This window comes from Calliopsis andreniformis, chromosome 9 (assembly GCF_051401765.1).
Source record: "Calliopsis andreniformis isolate RMS-2024a chromosome 9, iyCalAndr_principal, whole genome shotgun sequence".
Lineage (NCBI taxonomy): Eukaryota > Metazoa > Arthropoda > Insecta > Hymenoptera > Andrenidae > Calliopsis > Calliopsis andreniformis.
This window is the reverse complement of record NC_135070.1, coordinates 14899104-14916419: the sequence shown is the minus strand read 5'-3', so window position 1 is coordinate 14916419 and position 17316 is coordinate 14899104. Positions and strand designations below refer to the sequence as shown.

Genomic DNA, 17316 nt, shown 5'->3' with positions numbered 1-17316 from the left:
TGATAATTTCTATGAAAACTATGCCGTGTAAAAATAGATACTCTGTACTTACTCAAATTTACTTTCATTGTTTCCCTTAATTTACAAAGCGATACCACTGACAGTGTACCTGTATTGTATGGATCACAGAGAATCTACCTTCACAGAAGACAATGATTACAAGAGTACCAAGTTCTGCTGCAAACGACTAATAAGACCTTGCAGCTTCACTATCGTGTCACGACACTTCGAGCTACTCCATTCCTTGGTTTATTTGCAGAATACTTCGCCGTCCTGTAATTCGCGCTAAGTGAATTCTTTCCCCGCTAATCTTACAACCATTAACCTTATCGGCCAGAATTTGCTCAGGTTTAACCTCGTAAGTCCGTAATCCTATCGGCAGTAACTCGATTGGAAGTGGCGATGTCCTCGATTTGAAACTGAACGGAAGCCTCGACACATAGGGGGTAGACGCGGGAAAACAATTTGCGTCCTCGAGATTCTACGCTCTGCGCGAGGCATGATTTCCCTTCGTTTCCATGACACCTCCCGTGTCAAGGAAATCCTCTTGCGTTTTCACCTTCTCTCTAATCTCCCTGCTGGCTTAAGCCTTGCCTATTCGCTGACCTTGGTCTCCTTCGTTCTGATCTCTGATTGTCAGGTGGTAGGTAAACGTCGTTACCGTTTTTACTTGGATCGAGGTGGCTAGGGAAGTGATCTTGACATGAAAAGGTTCAGCGTAAAAAGTTATATCCTTTATGTTGTGATGTGTGGTTGTGGCATTGGGATAGAAAAGGAATTGATAACAGTGGATGATTATAAAAGTCATGAAATTGTTACTGATTTAACAGTAGTATTAATTATATGTACATGAAATAATCATTCAGTGGGATAATTTTCTAAAATTCGAGTAGGAGTATAATATTGTAAACTATAGTGTAGGAAATATCTGACCACTCACGTGCAGATATGGTAGCGTGACTCATACGAAATTCGATCTACCAATATTAATTTCTCATTATCAGGAAAACTCTTATCCAGTCCTGCTGCTGATAATTTGGTGGGCGGAGTGCGGTTGATTACACTGACGACTGACTCCAATTCATACGGCGAACTACTTCAATTTACTTCAGGATTAATTACCATAAGTTACGTCAATTGAAAAAATATGCAGAAAAACCGGGAACGAGGCTAGAACAATAAAAAATTGTATAAATTGTAGAGACTGAAATAGAAGGCAAAGAAAATATCCATATGGCCCACTTTCTCAGTTTCTTTAATCAATTTAAATTAATACTTGTATTGCATTGAACTAGAACAGGGTGTCTCTCAAACGTCACGATGAAATTTCCACGGGAATTGCATTAATTTTTTTCTGTACCTGGGAGAGCGTATTTCAATCTCGTCAAAACATTTTATAATTAAATCCCGCGAACAGTTATGAAAACTCGACGTAAAGGTGGATTATTTATTCCAGGACAAATCCTCCTTACCAATATTAATATTTGCTCGCTGCGCCAGGGAACAAAATCCTCGATGTGTGACGGCTTTGTTGCTGTGATAATTAAATCATTTCATTCCTGGAATAGTTTCTACTACTGCTTCACACGCTTCGATTACTGTTTTGCATCAAGTATTTTTTTGTCATATTACTATTATCGGATGCTTCAGTATTTGAGATGTTCTAGGACCAGTAGGGGTAGAAAGGATTTGATCGTCCACGTCTGAGCCATGAGACAGAAGACTACTGATCTTTTTTATCAATCCCTAATACTCAGTATTTACTACCTAGTCCTTGGTACCTGGTACCTAGTATCTACTACCTAGTACTTAGTACTTAGTAATTAGTTTACAATTCGAGGTACCTAGTATCTAGTTCACAGTCCTGAGGACCCATTCCCAAACACCTGATACCTACTTCCTAGTATCTGGCTCCTAGTTTCTAGTATCTAGTACCTACAACTCTATTATCTACCAATCCACGTTGCACTACACGTAAAACTGAAATAATCTCCGAATATTTACCAACACTTTTACAACTATATCACCTTATAAAAAATGACCTACGTATTAAATTATCAGCAGCTACTGTTTCATGTCACTCATTGTCAGTCCCCAAAAATCGCGTGTTATCAAAAACACGAGCGCAACAAAGTCAACCCGACAACAAATCACCAACGAATGACGTCACTGTGCGACTCACCAATGGCAATTGATCATCTCTTTAAATAATACGAATTAACATAGTTATCGAGTGGCAGGAAGACGCACAATGGAAGTCGTAAATCCTCGACAAGAGATTCGTGTTTTCTTCGCCGATTTGCATCGTTAGCTTCGATCAATTTTGATTACAAGCGACGCCTGAAAAGCGTCTCTGCAGACTTACGTCGAAATCCGATTCCAGCGGTGATCTTTTATTCGCGTTAAGTTGGTAATTTATTACGGTGGGCGTATCGTCTGGTTTTTGCTTCTGGCCGAAATAAAATCGTACGATATTCATGGTTAAAATAGCTTCTGTACGTTACAGAAGGTTTGCTCCCACTGGACCATTGCATCTCTGTGACTCTATCCATGTCCCTACTTCATTAAAGTGCAATGGTCAAGTGTTCCATGTTTTATTTTGGCATAGTTTACGTGTGACTTTTAAGTAGTATTATTACATTACATTACAGATCCATTGAACGTCAAAAGGGACCTGTTTTTTTAATTGAAGTAAAAATTTCAAAACAGTATCGTCTCTCTGATTGTACCACAAAAGCTAAAAGATATAGTAGAATTTTTTTGGCTGACTTTATATGAATTTTATGAGAAATACAATGAATAGAATTTAATGAAAAAGTGAGGAATATGTTTTTATGAGCAGGATAGTAATTATATTTTACCTGTTATCGACTTTCTGAAAATAGAACAGAAAAATCAATATTCGTAAAAAACGATATTAATTTTATTCACGTATTTTATTTGACTCTACTGTAATTAAAACTTGGTTTTATTTCAACATTTCCCAACACATTCCCTGGAAGAAAATAACACGTAAGGGATCGATGATTTCATTTGTTACATTTTCCAGTGGTATCTTATCAAAATAAGCTGTTTACTTTTTACGTAAAACTTCGCGATTTAGATATGGCTTTCAGCAATTTGTTGAATGTTAATGATGGTGTAAGGACATCATTTTTTAAAGTAAGCTAGTGTTTCATAAGAGCATGCTTATTTACACATGTTAACATCGAAACAAAATTGTCTTTATGTTTCCGCTTTCAAATTAGTTTTCACTCCGCGGTGCTCGATTAGAAATTGTCTAGTTTTCTTCTTTTGAACTAAAAGCACATCACAGCTAGTGTAATAAAAATACAGTAATTAATAATCGGTAACTATCGTAGGATAGATACCTTCCCCAAAAAGAGATTAAAGAATCTATTCGATGCAAAAATTGAACTTCCAATCTCACGGGAAATAATTACCAGCGTCCAGATCTGCATTTTCAATTACAAGAACTCAATTACTTATTTGCCGGATAATGTCTTCGTGAAAAACATTTACGAAACCCCTTCACAACGAAAACGATTGTCTCTTTACAGAGACTCATCTTTCTTACGACTAATAAGACTATGTCGCAGACGGAGAATTAAATCGGGAAGGAATTGCAAGCAATTAAAGCTGCATCTTCGTTATCTCGAAATACTCAGACAGCTTCTAATTATATTGCCGTTGGAATAGTATCGTCTCGTAATTGCTCGCTGAAACGTGACGAACGAATGCATGGAAGTAGTGCCGTCTGATGCGACGCTCACGAAATTGCATAACGGAGAACTAAGCTAAATTAAATATTAGTGTCCTCAACTCGTCTTGATTGTTTCAGAACTTCTGAATATTGAGGAATTATATAACTAAGGTGTGAAGACTCTAATAATTCAAGAGATTGCATTTTTAAAATCATTCTAAAATGTTTTTGCCAAGTAAACGAATTTTTTATTTCGAATAGTTGTTATCTCTTTCCTTATCAATTTGAGTGTAGTAAATTGCAATTTCTTCTTCTCTTTTAAAAAAAAGTCGAAAATCTGCCGAGTTTGAACTTAAGCAATTATTTCGAAATTCAATGAAGGATATGAAGCGAATTTTCAATTTGTTGGATGACGTTTCTCGATGTCACTACTGCAAATGACAAGTGGGAATTACAGCGTTTGCAAACGATGTGTTTCACCGAGCAACGTCGACGTTTTGCGGTGACATCGATCGGTCAGCACACATCCATGTTCCAGACGACTTCTCGGCGAATAAAATATTTAATTGTACAGACTATACTATACACATAGACGTAAGTTATGGAAAGGGTCAATAGCCTCGATCGATTTCCACCGCTGTGTGTAGCTAATCGTTCAATCATTCAGCTTGTCTGATGCGGTGCATTTCGCATGAAAAAATACTACCATTGGGGAAGGTCGTTGACCTTTTATATAGAATATATCAAGTGAAATTCTTAAGTAAGTTGACATCTTTACAATTTCTGTATCAAACGAATGACCTTCGGGTCAAACTATGCAAATTAATCGATTTTTGTCCTGTGTAGAGAAATGTCGATTTCATGTAAGTTACCTTGACTTTCCTTAAATAACAGTATGTATTTTTAAATAAATATAGTCCATATGCGCTCGAAAAATTGTTCTGTGTAATAGAACAAGAAAAACGGTTCATGTGAATGTAAATTCGAGAATCTTATATTAGTACAGTTATTGAGTATATTTTTGTATAAGATATTTCATTGAGAATTGCTTTAAGATTTTTTGAATCAGCTAAAAAATAAATGAAAAAGTTAGAAGTTTGAAGTTCGCGGGAATTCTAGCCTCTGCATTTTCTTCTGTGCGATGCTAATGAATAGGAAGCAAGATGTCATGAAAAGTGCACATAATTCAATCAGCAATACTGAACACTCTTTCGTTGCTCCCTTCAGACATAAGAATATTGCCTCAACGTTGAGAATGAGAAGAAATACTTTCGAGTAAAATCGACTTATTGCACGTGACATTATTACACGTGCGAAATATCGAATATTAAATTAACTGGATAGCATTAAAATATTTAAATATTTGAAAAATAGAAAAGTCGCTTACCTTCTTGAAATTTGAAGCTCTATTTTGAAGATATAATCGATTCCACTTAAAGATACACGAACTAATAAAAAATATAAATTAAGAAATTTAGGAATATTAATTCACTGTCACATTCACTACTTTCCACCTCTGTGGCTCAAATACTACTGATTGCGAATCCTTAAAGCTCTGTTCGACATTCAAAGAATATTATTACCTGTCTCAAGTAGGGTGGGGTAAACAATTAAGAAGGGTGAAACAGGATACGGTTCGAGCAGGTCAAATTTTTGTCGCCTGTGTGATCCTTCCAGTACCTTTTTTTGGTACATTTTTGGTGTATCCTTCTTTTCTTCTTTTTTTATCTATACAGGACTTGTACCCACAATGCAATCTTTCTATGTATATTTTTTACTATTCTTCTAAAATATCTCCTGGCATCACCAGCTTTAATGACATTTGGATCAATGAAAAATGGGACACTCTGTACATTTAATACAAAAATAAATACTTATATTTTCTCACGGGAAAGAAGAGGAAGAAGAGGCAACGATCCACTCGTTTCATTGTAAAACATTCTCTTGCATTTGCTCCTTTGATTTCGTACAAATGCGATTACGTTCGTTAGTCTTTAATATCTACATAAATACACTGTGTAACATTGCTAAACGCGCACTGATGAAGACTGCAACAATCACAATATTATGAAACGTTCGTAGATCTCTTTCTGTCGAATACAATAAACTGCATAATCCTTTGAAATGCAAACAAAGGAGACGCACTCTGCCACTTCTTACATACCTATAACATTCTGTGTATATTTATATGTACAACTATGTCTGTGAATTCAGCCCATTTGTAGTTCCTGTTGACATATCTGACACACACAGGGTGTTTCGAATATCTTTGAAACCAACGCGAAGAAAATCGCTGGTTTCAATTGTCTGCGATTGTGCATCATGGTTGTCACATATACAAATTAAGCAATGCTATCAAAATTAGTGAAATCAGAGAATAATTGTCTGTTCCCTGTAGCTTAACAATTAATATATACAATATTTTCGTGTTTGCATTAAATTGATTCGAGCTACGTTCTCATTTAGTTTCGCTGTTCAGGAAGCAAAAGTTACGCTATAAAAAGTACTCGTTTCGAAAGACATAATTTGTATAAAATATAGCTCGTAAATAAATTATGACGATCATTAAACACTGACATTATGCAGATCTTCGTGAAAAAACTCACTAATTATGCTGATTTTCTTATAAATTATTATTCAAATTGAAACACTTTTTATGGAAGTATCTCGAATCAGCTTTGTCAAATACCTGATCCATACACCAATTTGTACGATTTATGAAGCCCTAATATTTTTCTGTGAACACTGAGTGGAAAGGATTAACAATTCCAGTAAGATTGACACTAGCACAATTTTTTGTACACACACTAGTCACAGTTCCTTTCACACGTCATGATTGTACAATGTACATCAACGTTACTCAGCTACCATTTCATACAATCACCGTTTTCTGAAAATACTTTATGCGTTTCAAGACACAAGCAATTTCGATCTCTCGGCTGTAGATTACCAGTTTCAAAACTGCAATGTAGAATTATTATAATTTTAGTTTTAATCGTAGGCCCTAATTATCATCGAATCTGAACACAGTTGCCAGTTGCACATTTGTCTTTAAACACTAATTAAAAGTTAACAGACAACAGTCACGTGTAACCTACGAAACGTGAGCTCCGTTGCAAGAGAAGACACTGAACATTCTTGCAACACTTAATTAAATACTACCAAATGATCGCGGCAAATGATTTAAATCGAACGGATTAAAAAACACGTCAAATCGCGATGCGATGAATATTTCAATAGTTCGTTGCTCTTATTCTTAATTACTGCGCTAGGATGGATGCCCATCCATAATTGTTGCTGTCTTTTTAGCAAAAGGTACATTGTTGTATAATTATACGGCTCTCCTTAATTGCGAATATTCTGATAAAATCCACCCAATTATTATAAAATGAAGTATCCTATTAAAATTCGCTTAAAAATGTGGAAAACAACAATGGCCACCAGAAATGAAAATAAAGTATTGTTCGAGAACACATGGAGTTCGTGCAAATTGTTATGCACTTGGCATCAAATAAATGTACCTTCTTTTTAAGAACGCACACAACGATGTAATTTCATCGACTCTCTAAGTCCTAAGAACTCAGTAGTTCTACTCAATTGTCAGAATTAAATCGTCTCCTTCTAATCTCATTCCCTGAGAGACGTCAAGCGTCTTGATCGTTCCCGCCTTTGACGCCTGCACCACCATCTCCATTTTCATGGCCGATATGACAACCAAGGCTGCTCCTTTTTCGACTTTGTCACCCACCTTCACTTTGATATCGATCACAGTACCAGGCATGGGTGATCCCACCTGGTTTTTATCTCCCTTGTTAACTTTTGGATGTACGTGAAGCTCCTAATTAAAAAAAGAATATACTTCTGTTAATTTTCCATTAATAAAACTTGTTCCTCTTTTTAATATGTTACTAGATACGCTATACGTATAAATCTGAATAAATAATTCGAGAAGAAATATAATGTTACCTTAACAGCTTCCTTATCCTTGATAAACACAGATCTGAGCTGTCCATTCATCTCGAAGAACACTTCTCGCTCTCCATGTTTCGTGAGGTCCTCAGCAACAGCTAAAGTCTTGATAGCCAATGTTTTACCCTTTTCAATGGTCACATCGAATTCCTCTCCAACCTTTGGTCCAGTCAAAAAGATCCTCGTGTCCAATTTATCTACTGGCCCGTACTGTGCTCTGAAGTTTAAGTAATCGTTCGTAACTTGAGGGTAGAGAGCTGCAGACATGACGTCCTTGTTCGTGACGTGGGGGTGAGATTCTTTTATTTGAGACTTCAGTGCGTCAAAGTCTAGGGGGGCCAAACTTGCACCTGGCCTGCCTATCACTCGTGGCATGTCTTTCAGCACCTTCGATCTGGAAGATGAAATTTTTTATTTTTCAATAGGAACCTAAACTTTGACAGTTGTGTCAATTGTACACTGAACTACTAGCTATCTTAGATTACTGTCATAAGGGTAGCCTCATTTAAAATACCTGAGAGGTTCAGGGAATCCTCCATAAGGTTCACCGATAGCACCTTGTAGGAACTCAACGACCGATTTCGGGAACGACAGTTCCTCAGCTTTATTAAGAACATCCTCAGACGAGAGTTTATTCTGCACCATAAACTGGGCCAGATCACCAACAACCTTTGAACTCGGAGTAACTTTGATGATATCGCCCAGCAATAAATTGGCTTCCCTGTAGGCTTTCTTTACATCCTCGAAAAATTCTCCCAGTCCAAGGGAGTAAGCCTGGAACTGCAGATTTGTGTACTGGCCTCCAGGAATTTCGTTCAGATAGACGTCTGCGTTTCCAGATTTCATTGTAGTTGTACACTCGAAGGGAGCATAGAGAGTCCTGGTCTGTTCCCAATAAGCAGAGTACTCCGAAATATCGATGAGATTGAAGTTAGTGTCATTTGGAGTTCCTGTAATCCATGAGAATATATTGAGAATGCTTTTTGGAAACTTAGACCCTTATTAAGCAACTCTATTCTTTTGGAATACTAGTACAGTATTCCCTCGTTATAAGATCACTACCTAGCTACAACATATTATTATATTACGTGGATTCACCTACCAAGAAGAGAGGCGACCACAGCGCCCATGGACGGTTGACTCGTCATTCCAGACATGCTATCAACTGCAACATCGACAACATCAGCACCACTTTCTGCGCATGCCAACATAGAGGACACTCCAACTCCCGCGGTGTCGTGAGTGTGAACATGTATAGGCACGTCAGGATGCTTCTGCCTAATCGCGTCGATTAGCATACTAGCAGCTTTCGGTCTCAGAAGCCCTGCCATGTCTTTGATCCCCAGAACATGGGTACCAGCCTTCACGAGTTCGTCTGCCAAGTTCGTGTAGTATTTCAGATCATATTTCTTCTTCTCTGGATTGCTGACGTCTCCCGTGTACGAAATCGCGGCCTCGACGATGCCTCCAGCTTTGCCAGCTGCTTCCATACCTGAAGAATTTCACGATATTGTTAATTTTAATTTGAGTTACATATTTGCTGGAGAATTATATACTCTAATACAGTGCAAGAGACTAGGAATGATCACCAAAGTCCTCACAGCCCAAAAACTTCCACTACCTACCAAGAATCAGATTAGGCAAGTAGTTCAACGAGTCGAACACTCTGAAGATGTCCATTCCAGTCTGCACAGCCAGTTCACAGAACTTGTAGACGACGTTATCCGGATAATTGGTGTACCCCACAGCATTGGCGCCTCTGAGGAGCATTTGGAAAGGAATGTTCGGTATAGCTTTCCTCATGTCCTCCAGTCGCTCCCATGGACACTCGTGAAGGAACCTGAGGGCGACGTCGAAAGTGGCGCCTCCCCAATTCTCCAAGGAATAGAGATTGTTGAACTTGTGTGCCACGAAGGGCGAGATCAACAAGAGATCGTGGGACCTGACACGCGTCGCCAGGAGGGACTGATGAGCGTCACGGAAGGTGGTGTCCATCAGGAGTAGTCCTTTGTGCTGTCTGACAGCCTTGGCGAAAGCCTCTGGCCCCTTCTCCTTGTAGATGTGACGGAATCCTTTCGGCGGTTCCATGACATCTGCAAAATTTCGAATGTTTTACTGAAACTGAGACTCCAAGTCAATTAGGATCAGTTTTACGTGCAATTGTTAGTAAGCTTGCACGTGCAGCGTCTGAAAGAAGAACTCACGCGAAGAGGGATTTATTGAAGAGTGAGTGCATCCTGAAACTAATCTAGAAAAATTGTTTTCTGTTTTTTAGTAGTGCTGATGGGTTTCTTTGATTGAAATAGTACATTGTTATGGTTACATGCTATTGCGATTGCGATTATTGGTTTATGTTTTTCTATGCGCATTAAGGAAGCTCTGTGAGTAGAGTGGATAATGCAGGGCTCTAAGTGAAGCCTATTTAAAGTGATTTCCACTTATAATGTAGAAAGTAGAGTAATTATACATGTACAGAGATACAATGATAAGAATAGTGCAGGTGTGATGTAAAGTTGAAAATGAAGCACATAAAAACGAGTAACTACTTAGTTTTTAGTAGACATTTTGTGGGACTATCTGCATAATCTTATAATTTTATCAGCTAGTCTACATACCATATCAATTACGAGAATGTTGTACCTCATGCACTCAAGATGTTTTCTACTCTTCAATTTTCCCTCATCGATCATTCACTTCCTGTTATAATTAGGTGAATTGGGTATATTGGTAAGTCAAGCAGGGGTAAAAATTCATTTCTGACAAGTTTTGGGGGTTTTACTTAATCGTACATTATTAGATTTCTATACTAAAATGAAGTTCTGAATTGAAATTGATATACTTCTTCTAATATTCAAATATTTTACTGAGAAACGTTACTACAGTCTAATTAATTATTCTATAGTAACATATTATTATAATTAATTTTTTTCTAAGTAGCTTTCTCTTCCTAACAAAATAATTTCCAATGCAATTAAGCAGCTACCAAAAAGTAATTAAACTGCGCAGAAAACTTCAAATTAGTGCAACGAAAAACACTCAAAAGTAACAAATTAGTATTCGAAAGATAAATCATACCCTCTATTTTGCTTCTTTTTAAATTGTCATCCAACTTCCCTTAATCGAAGTAAACGATACTTAAAAAAAAAAAAAAACGAAACGAAGAGAAAATGATAATATATTTTATACGCATACCTGGTGCATCCGGATCATTGCTCTCTTCTGCAGCTGCAAGCTTAGCAAAGTCTAAAAAAATTGCCAAACGAAAAGATAAAAGCATGCGATAAACGATGAGGTATAATTACGAGAGGTCACATTAATATCTAAAACGAAAATATAAATGAATAAAGTTATTCAACGACATAGAACAGAATATAGTGATGGAAATTCGGGGACTGGAGTCGACCAGTTCGAGCGGTTGTTAACATAATTAATAGACACAAGAAAAGAAAGAAGTTTTGCAATAAAAAACACGTTCGTTCCCCTTCAATGACAGACTAATATTATAACACTACGCGAAACACGTAAAATATCATGCCAACGCGATAGCGTATTACAAATAATGAACTTTCAGTGTTCGAAAATGTGAAACCTGTGCAATTCAGTGCGATAACTGTATCATAGATTTCAGAGATACGAAGAGAGTGCAACATTAGATATTCATCTGTGTGAATAATCCCACCGTTATTGATTTTTTACCCAGCAGAAAAGCGTGAAAGATTTTTTTGCTTTTACTAAGCCAGCAGGGTGTCTACTAAATATTATTCTGGCAAGTGTTTCAAAAACAATTGTAAATATAGATAATAATTATTGTGGAATTACATATAATACAATCTGAACGAAATCTGATATGTAAGACTTACATAGGAACTCCCCCACCAAATCATCTTGAATGGAATAAATGACCAATCAAAAGAATACTTAAGATAGACACATACACTCAAGATACTGAAACTAAAAAAGTATCAAAAGGATGTAAAAGGAAGTAGACAAATTCAGAGACACCAAAGACGCCTTTCCCACTACATTAAATAAAAAAAAAGACATGAAAAATTCAATAAAGACAGCAATTCAGAAATCATCTCAGACAACAGTAGACACCCCATATACGCCATAAATAAAGAAGAGAAAATGGGACCCATTGATTCGCTGACCCTCGCATGAAAAGCAGTCCTCTGTGTGCTTCCTGATATTTTAACCGTGTTCAAAGTTCGTCTACAGTGCGACAAGAGTAGTTCGAGTGTTGATTATTTGTAATCGAAGCTTGGATACCATACCTAGAGCGATCTGAGGAATGTGTGGTTTTATTTCGGCTGGTTTCAACTGCGTTGCCAAAGGAGTACTGGGGCCATTCACGAGGACAGAGCCTAGATAGTTCAACAGCTTCTGCGCACGATTTTGACTAGGCTGGAACTGGAAGAGCTGAGGGTTCTCATCAATGAAGTAAGTGTCCACGTTCCCATTAAGGAACTTTTGGTTCTCCAACACGTTCAGCAGGAAGGGAATGTTCGTTTTCACGCCTCGAACTCTAAACTCACGGAGGGCACGATTCATCTTCGCGCAGGAGGATTGCAAGTCACCTGCATGAGCTATCACCTGAAAAGAAGAGGGATTCGATCAGAAAAATGTTATTTTATTTAATCTAAGGACTTTGGTATCACTGTGTCTAATTGTACAAGAATTTGTGAATGTGTCACTGTACCTTTACAAGAAGGGAATCGTAGTAGGGCGAAATAATCGCTCCAGCGAATGCAGATGCACCGTCCAATCTGATACCCATACCTTCTCCCGAACGAAATACTTCAATCCTTCCAGTATCTGGTTGAAAACCTTTCGCTGGATCTTCTGTGGTCACACGACATTGTATGGCGAATCCTTGAGGCACGATCTTCTCCTGGGTCATTCCTAATTCTGGCAACGTGATACCCTCCGCAATACGGATTTGAGACTGTACCAAATCGATTCTGAAAGATGCATTTTACATTATTTATTTCATTCTTGCGAGTCCTGCTTATTTATCACACAGAGAATTATCCCAGTTTTATTTACCCAGTAATTTCCTCCGTAACAGTGTGCTCCACTTGAAGCCTAGCGTTGACTTCAATGAAATAAAAATTGCCAGCTTCGTCAGCCAAAAATTCAACAGTACCAGCATTCGAGTAACCGACATGTTTCGCCAATCTGACAGCATAGTCTGTCATCTTGTTCCTGACTTTGATATCTAACCGTGGTGCAGGAGCAATTTCAACGACCTGAAACACCATCACCATCAGCCAAGTCATTAAAATACATAGAACACGTGCCACACAGCGAAAACGAGCATTCTGTTCTAAATGATTTTGCAGTCTCATTTCGTACTCCTAATGCTCATGAGTTGCTCCAGAATTTTTTAATTGCCTCTCTAGTTCTACCGGCGTATTCTACAGGTTTGCAGTGTTGACCTGGTTTTCTGAAGAAAATATAGTCGAAGGTGGTTCAACTGATTGCGAATTATTTCAACGCTGACGTTTCTTTAAATACAGTGATAGGATAAGCTAATATTTATTTATCTACCTTGCAACGTAAGTGCGCCAGTTCCACGATATTTATTACGAATTGAAAAAGTAACGAGCGTGTGTAACGTTTAAGTGGAAGAATAAAAATTTATCACGAAGTAATATATTATCCACAATTAAAGGGGTACTAAAAATAAAATTTCAGAATGGTACTAACCATGTATTAAAATAATTTCATGAATGATTATAATTCAAGAATAAGGCCAGTTCTCGTGTACTGACCTTTTGATGACGACGCTGCACGGAACAGTCACGTTCGTAAAGATGAACGACATTGCCAGCATTGTCTCCCAGCAGTTGAACCTCGATGTGCCTTGGCCTCTCAATGAATTTCTCAATAAACATAGCTCCGTTTCCGAAAGCTGCTTTAGCCTCTGACGACGCACGCTCGAACATCTCCTTCACCTCCTCCATTTGCCTTACTACCCTCATTCCTGAGAACATAAATAAAATATTCACAAATTAATCGTATCTGTATCCTTCATAAAATTGTACAAGTGATAAACTTTTTCACCTTTAGAAGTGAATAAAGACATGAGACATTCTCAAGTGAAAATTATTATTAAATTTGAGAACACTACCTCTGCCTCCTCCTCCATACGCGGCTTTGAAGATAACCGGAAGTCCATGTTTCCTGCAGAACTCCATCGCTTCGTCGGAGGTCGTCACTGGTCCATCTGTTCCAGGGACAATTGGCACTTCAGCTTCTATTGCGGCTTGTCTTGCAGCTACCTAAATATTTATTGGATAAATCGTGCAAATGGATTAATAAACATTAATGTACTGTGACAGAAAGAAAGCAAGTGGAATAATCTAATTCTTGTTAGATTTACTGCTGATAAATATGATTTAATCTGTCTCAGAAAAGAATTTGATCTAAAATGTTACAATTTCAAGAGAACCCTCTACCTTGTCTCCCATCTGCTGAACAACTCTAGGACTAGGACCAATGAACCTTATTCCAGCATCAATCACAGCCTGAGCGAAGTCTGATCGCTCAGAGAGGAAGCCATAACCAGGGTGAATGGCATCTACGTCGTTTTCTTTCGCAATTTTGATAATCTCGGGAACGTTTAAGTATGCCTGGACGGGTGGCAATCCTTTGCCGACCATGTAACCTTCGTCAGCTTTCTGTCTGTGCATTTGCATTTTGTCCTGTTCCGAGTAGATCGCCACTGAACGAATTCCCAGTTCGGTACATGCTCGAAACACACGTATGGCTATTTCTCCTGTGAAGTAAATGAAATAATTAGTGAAAACAATTATTGTACAGTGTCATAATTGTTTTGCTAGAATTCTTTGTTGGACGCATTCTGGATTCAGTATTTAATTTTATTATGTTGCATAAATGTAGACAAGTAACAGATTATTATATTTTATTATAGGAATTTTATGTGTAAAAATATTGAGCTAATTTGAGCTCTATGTGTAGGACGTTAGGTGGGAAAAAGATTCGAATCGATAGCGCCTGAGTCTAGCAATCTGTCGAGCAAGAACCATTTCCCATGGGTTGCCTGTTCTCGGGCGTTGTCATCGCAATTCTCGAACATTAATTGCTATAAACTGAAGCTGTGATAATATCTCCATCCCTCCTGATTATCGTGCTTATTTCCTCACGTAGACTTATTCCTCAAAAAGGAAGTTTTTTCCTTGAAATGTGTTACAAGTCTCAAGAATATATTCTATATTTTTTTAATTCCATGTACAAATACTCATTGAAAACTGCTCGAATTATCGATTACACTAAAGAATCAGCTCAAGTGGGCCTGAATTAATTGTTAGCAGTACAGGTTATACTCCTGAAGTGCTCTATCTATATTTTACCGATAGAAACATCAATGATGCAGCTCGTCATTCATCATCACTGTCATTCATCACTGCATCTCGAATGAAATTTGACACTGACTCGCTAAAAAACTAAAGCTAAACGGTAGTGACGTAACAGTAGCAGACAGATTGATTCTTTTTGTTTAAATAATGAAGTTTTAATCAATTCACAAGGGAGTAAGTAAGTCACAATAGAGATACCAATTGATAATTTGTAATCAGTCATTGTCACGACAGTAGTACGCATGTACACCAAGAGTGTTAGATAGAGGATACATGTGACTCATATAACTCACGTAAAGGAACACGATGTACGAGTAATTACGTAAAGTGCATGCTCGATTACGTCGTCCTAAAGTAGAAGAAATATGCGTGGTCTTGATTAATCGCGTGGCCTTGCTCCATAAACTGCTACCGATAATTCGTTACAGAGTCGAACGTTCATTAAAGATAGAACTTATACGATTTATGAGCGTGAACGACTTTCACGAGCTCGGTTACTATTATTAAAGTTGCAATTCTTGCATTCGTCGTACTATTTAATTTCCATTCACACATGTAGAGTTCCTTTTTGGGATTTCAGATTTTATAATATCGGTGAGTTCTTTGAAGATAGTGTATAAAAAAAGACTAAGATGTCTCATTTGATTCTGGTCAAATATTCCTAGAGATATTAAAGAAAAAAAAGGTTTGAAAATTCAAAAATTCTAGTTTCAAATTAAAAATTTTTAATTAAAAAATTTCAAAGGGTCAATGAAAATTGTAATCGACGTCAATTATCAGTGGCAGACAGCAACTAAGCAAATACTGCATCATTTCACGTTATCACTCGTCTCGGTTCTTCTCAAGATTTACACCATTTACGCCTAAGAGTGCTGCCAAAGGTCGCGAGCAGAATAATTCTGTCCTACACTCCTACACAATAGAGCAAAACGTTTTTGTGAGGTCAATGTCTCCTCATATTATACCATTAAACTTAGAAAATGAAATCGTTCAGGAAACACTACCTTAAACATCTGTCACGTGTTCTTGACTCAAACCTGATGCTGTATGTTCCTGCACGTCAGTCTTGCATTATTTATGAGGCTCAATTAAGTCAATAATTTACAGTGTACATTTCAGATAATCAAGTGACTTCATATAAACACAGCTTCAGCTTTAGAAGTATTTTAACAGACACAATTAGAAGAAGTCAACTAATTTCTAGAGATTTCGAAAGAATGCATTTGATAGAGGCTCTTTTTGTAAGAGAATTATTCTTTACCAGAGCCATAAATCTGGAAAATATTTATGAAGGAGTGATCAGTACTAAGTATCGGTCGAGACGATCGTCGAGAACATGTCTGTGAGAGACGATTTATGTCTTGTATTTTACAAGTCAATGGGTAGACAATAGTACATCGAAATTGGAATTCTGCATCATGCAGAGCGCAGACTGAAATATTAACTTGTAAGAACTGATTTTACGACCGTCGCTGCTATTGTTTGGTTAAACGAGGCATTAAGGTAGTTATTTGGAAGTCTCTTGAAGAACAGTGTTCTCTGAATATTCTAGTATACGCGTTGGAACGAAGCAGAAGTTTTATACTGCTTCACAAGTTCTTGGTCTGTGTATAAGAGACTGTTTCTACTTGCGCGGCAGAAACTTAGATACTACCGCTTGTAATTCCATATAATTATGACATTAAACAGTATTATGTAGTACCTAATTTATTTTACAACACTGTGAGACTAATTTAATTATTAAAAATAAATTGCAAACATTTTTAATACAGAAAATATTATAAATAATATTATACCATTTTCTTAGTTTGGTGAGTACTAAAGTATTGTAGGTTTGACCACATAATACACTTAAAAAATAAAAAATCTTACCTCTGTTAGCAACAAGGACGCTCCTAATCGGCTTATACTGTACATCAGTGGCGAACAGTCTCGATGCAACTTGGTACACCTGAAGCACGTTCCTCTGCTTCACCAATGCACTTCTAGCTCGTGACGGATACATTTTGAATTATTCAATTGCACTAACTTCACCAAACCAATCTTCTACAGTTTTCTTCGAGAGTTACAACTCAAGCAGTCTTTTCAAAAAAGTCTTCGTATACTCTTCCTACGCATCAAGTGCTCAATTCCTTTCTTAATCGTGTGATTTCAATAATTGACTCCAAGCTGTCACACGAAATCTTGAACTTCGGTACGCACTGTTACGTTTCACGTTTGCTAGAAAAATATCTTTCTCTTCTTCCTGTATTCTGCAACTTA

General features: G+C 37.3%; 1 protein-coding gene across 3 annotated transcripts; it reads right to left on the bottom strand.

The window, feature by feature from the left end:
* Positions 1–5553: 5553 nt before the first annotated feature.
* Pcb (Pyruvate carboxylase) lies at positions 5554–17278 on the bottom strand. Of its 3 annotated transcripts, XM_076384249.1 has the most exons (14): positions 16927–17278; positions 14134–14453; positions 13806–13956; positions 13447–13658; positions 12719–12921; positions 12372–12633; positions 11947–12265; positions 10865–10915; positions 10748–10786; positions 9298–9765; positions 8775–9164; positions 8187–8622; positions 7670–8066; positions 5554–7541 (listed from the first exon to the last, which is right to left on the bottom strand). In XM_076384249.1, exons 1-14 carry the CDS (start codon positions 17057–17059, stop codon positions 7293–7295), a joined length of 3630 nt encoding a protein of 1209 aa, XP_076240364.1. In that variant the 5' UTR covers positions 17060–17278; the 3' UTR covers positions 5554–7292. The 3 variants fall into 3 exon arrangements, with proteins under 3 accessions (XP_076240364.1, XP_076240365.1, XP_076240366.1); XM_076384250.1 differs by lacking the exon at positions 10748–10786 and having other exon boundaries at positions 16927–17277; XM_076384251.1 differs by lacking the exons at positions 10748–10786; positions 10865–10915 and having other exon boundaries at positions 16927–17276.
* Between the last annotated feature and the right edge of the window lie 38 nt (positions 17279–17316).

Coding starts and splice junctions, on each gene's coding strand:
- Pcb (XM_076384249.1), bottom strand. CDS start 17,059: ATGTATCCGTCACGAGCTAGAAGTGCATTGGTGAAGCAGAGGAACGTG. Junction 12,266..12,371: donor ACGATTCCCTTCTTGTAAAG/GTACAGTGACAC, acceptor TCTTCTTTTCAG/GTGATAGCTCATGCAGGTGA. Junction 8,067..8,186: donor GGATTCCCTGAACCTCTCAG/GTATTTTAAATG, acceptor TTCATCTTCCAG/ATCGAAGGTGCTGAAAGACA.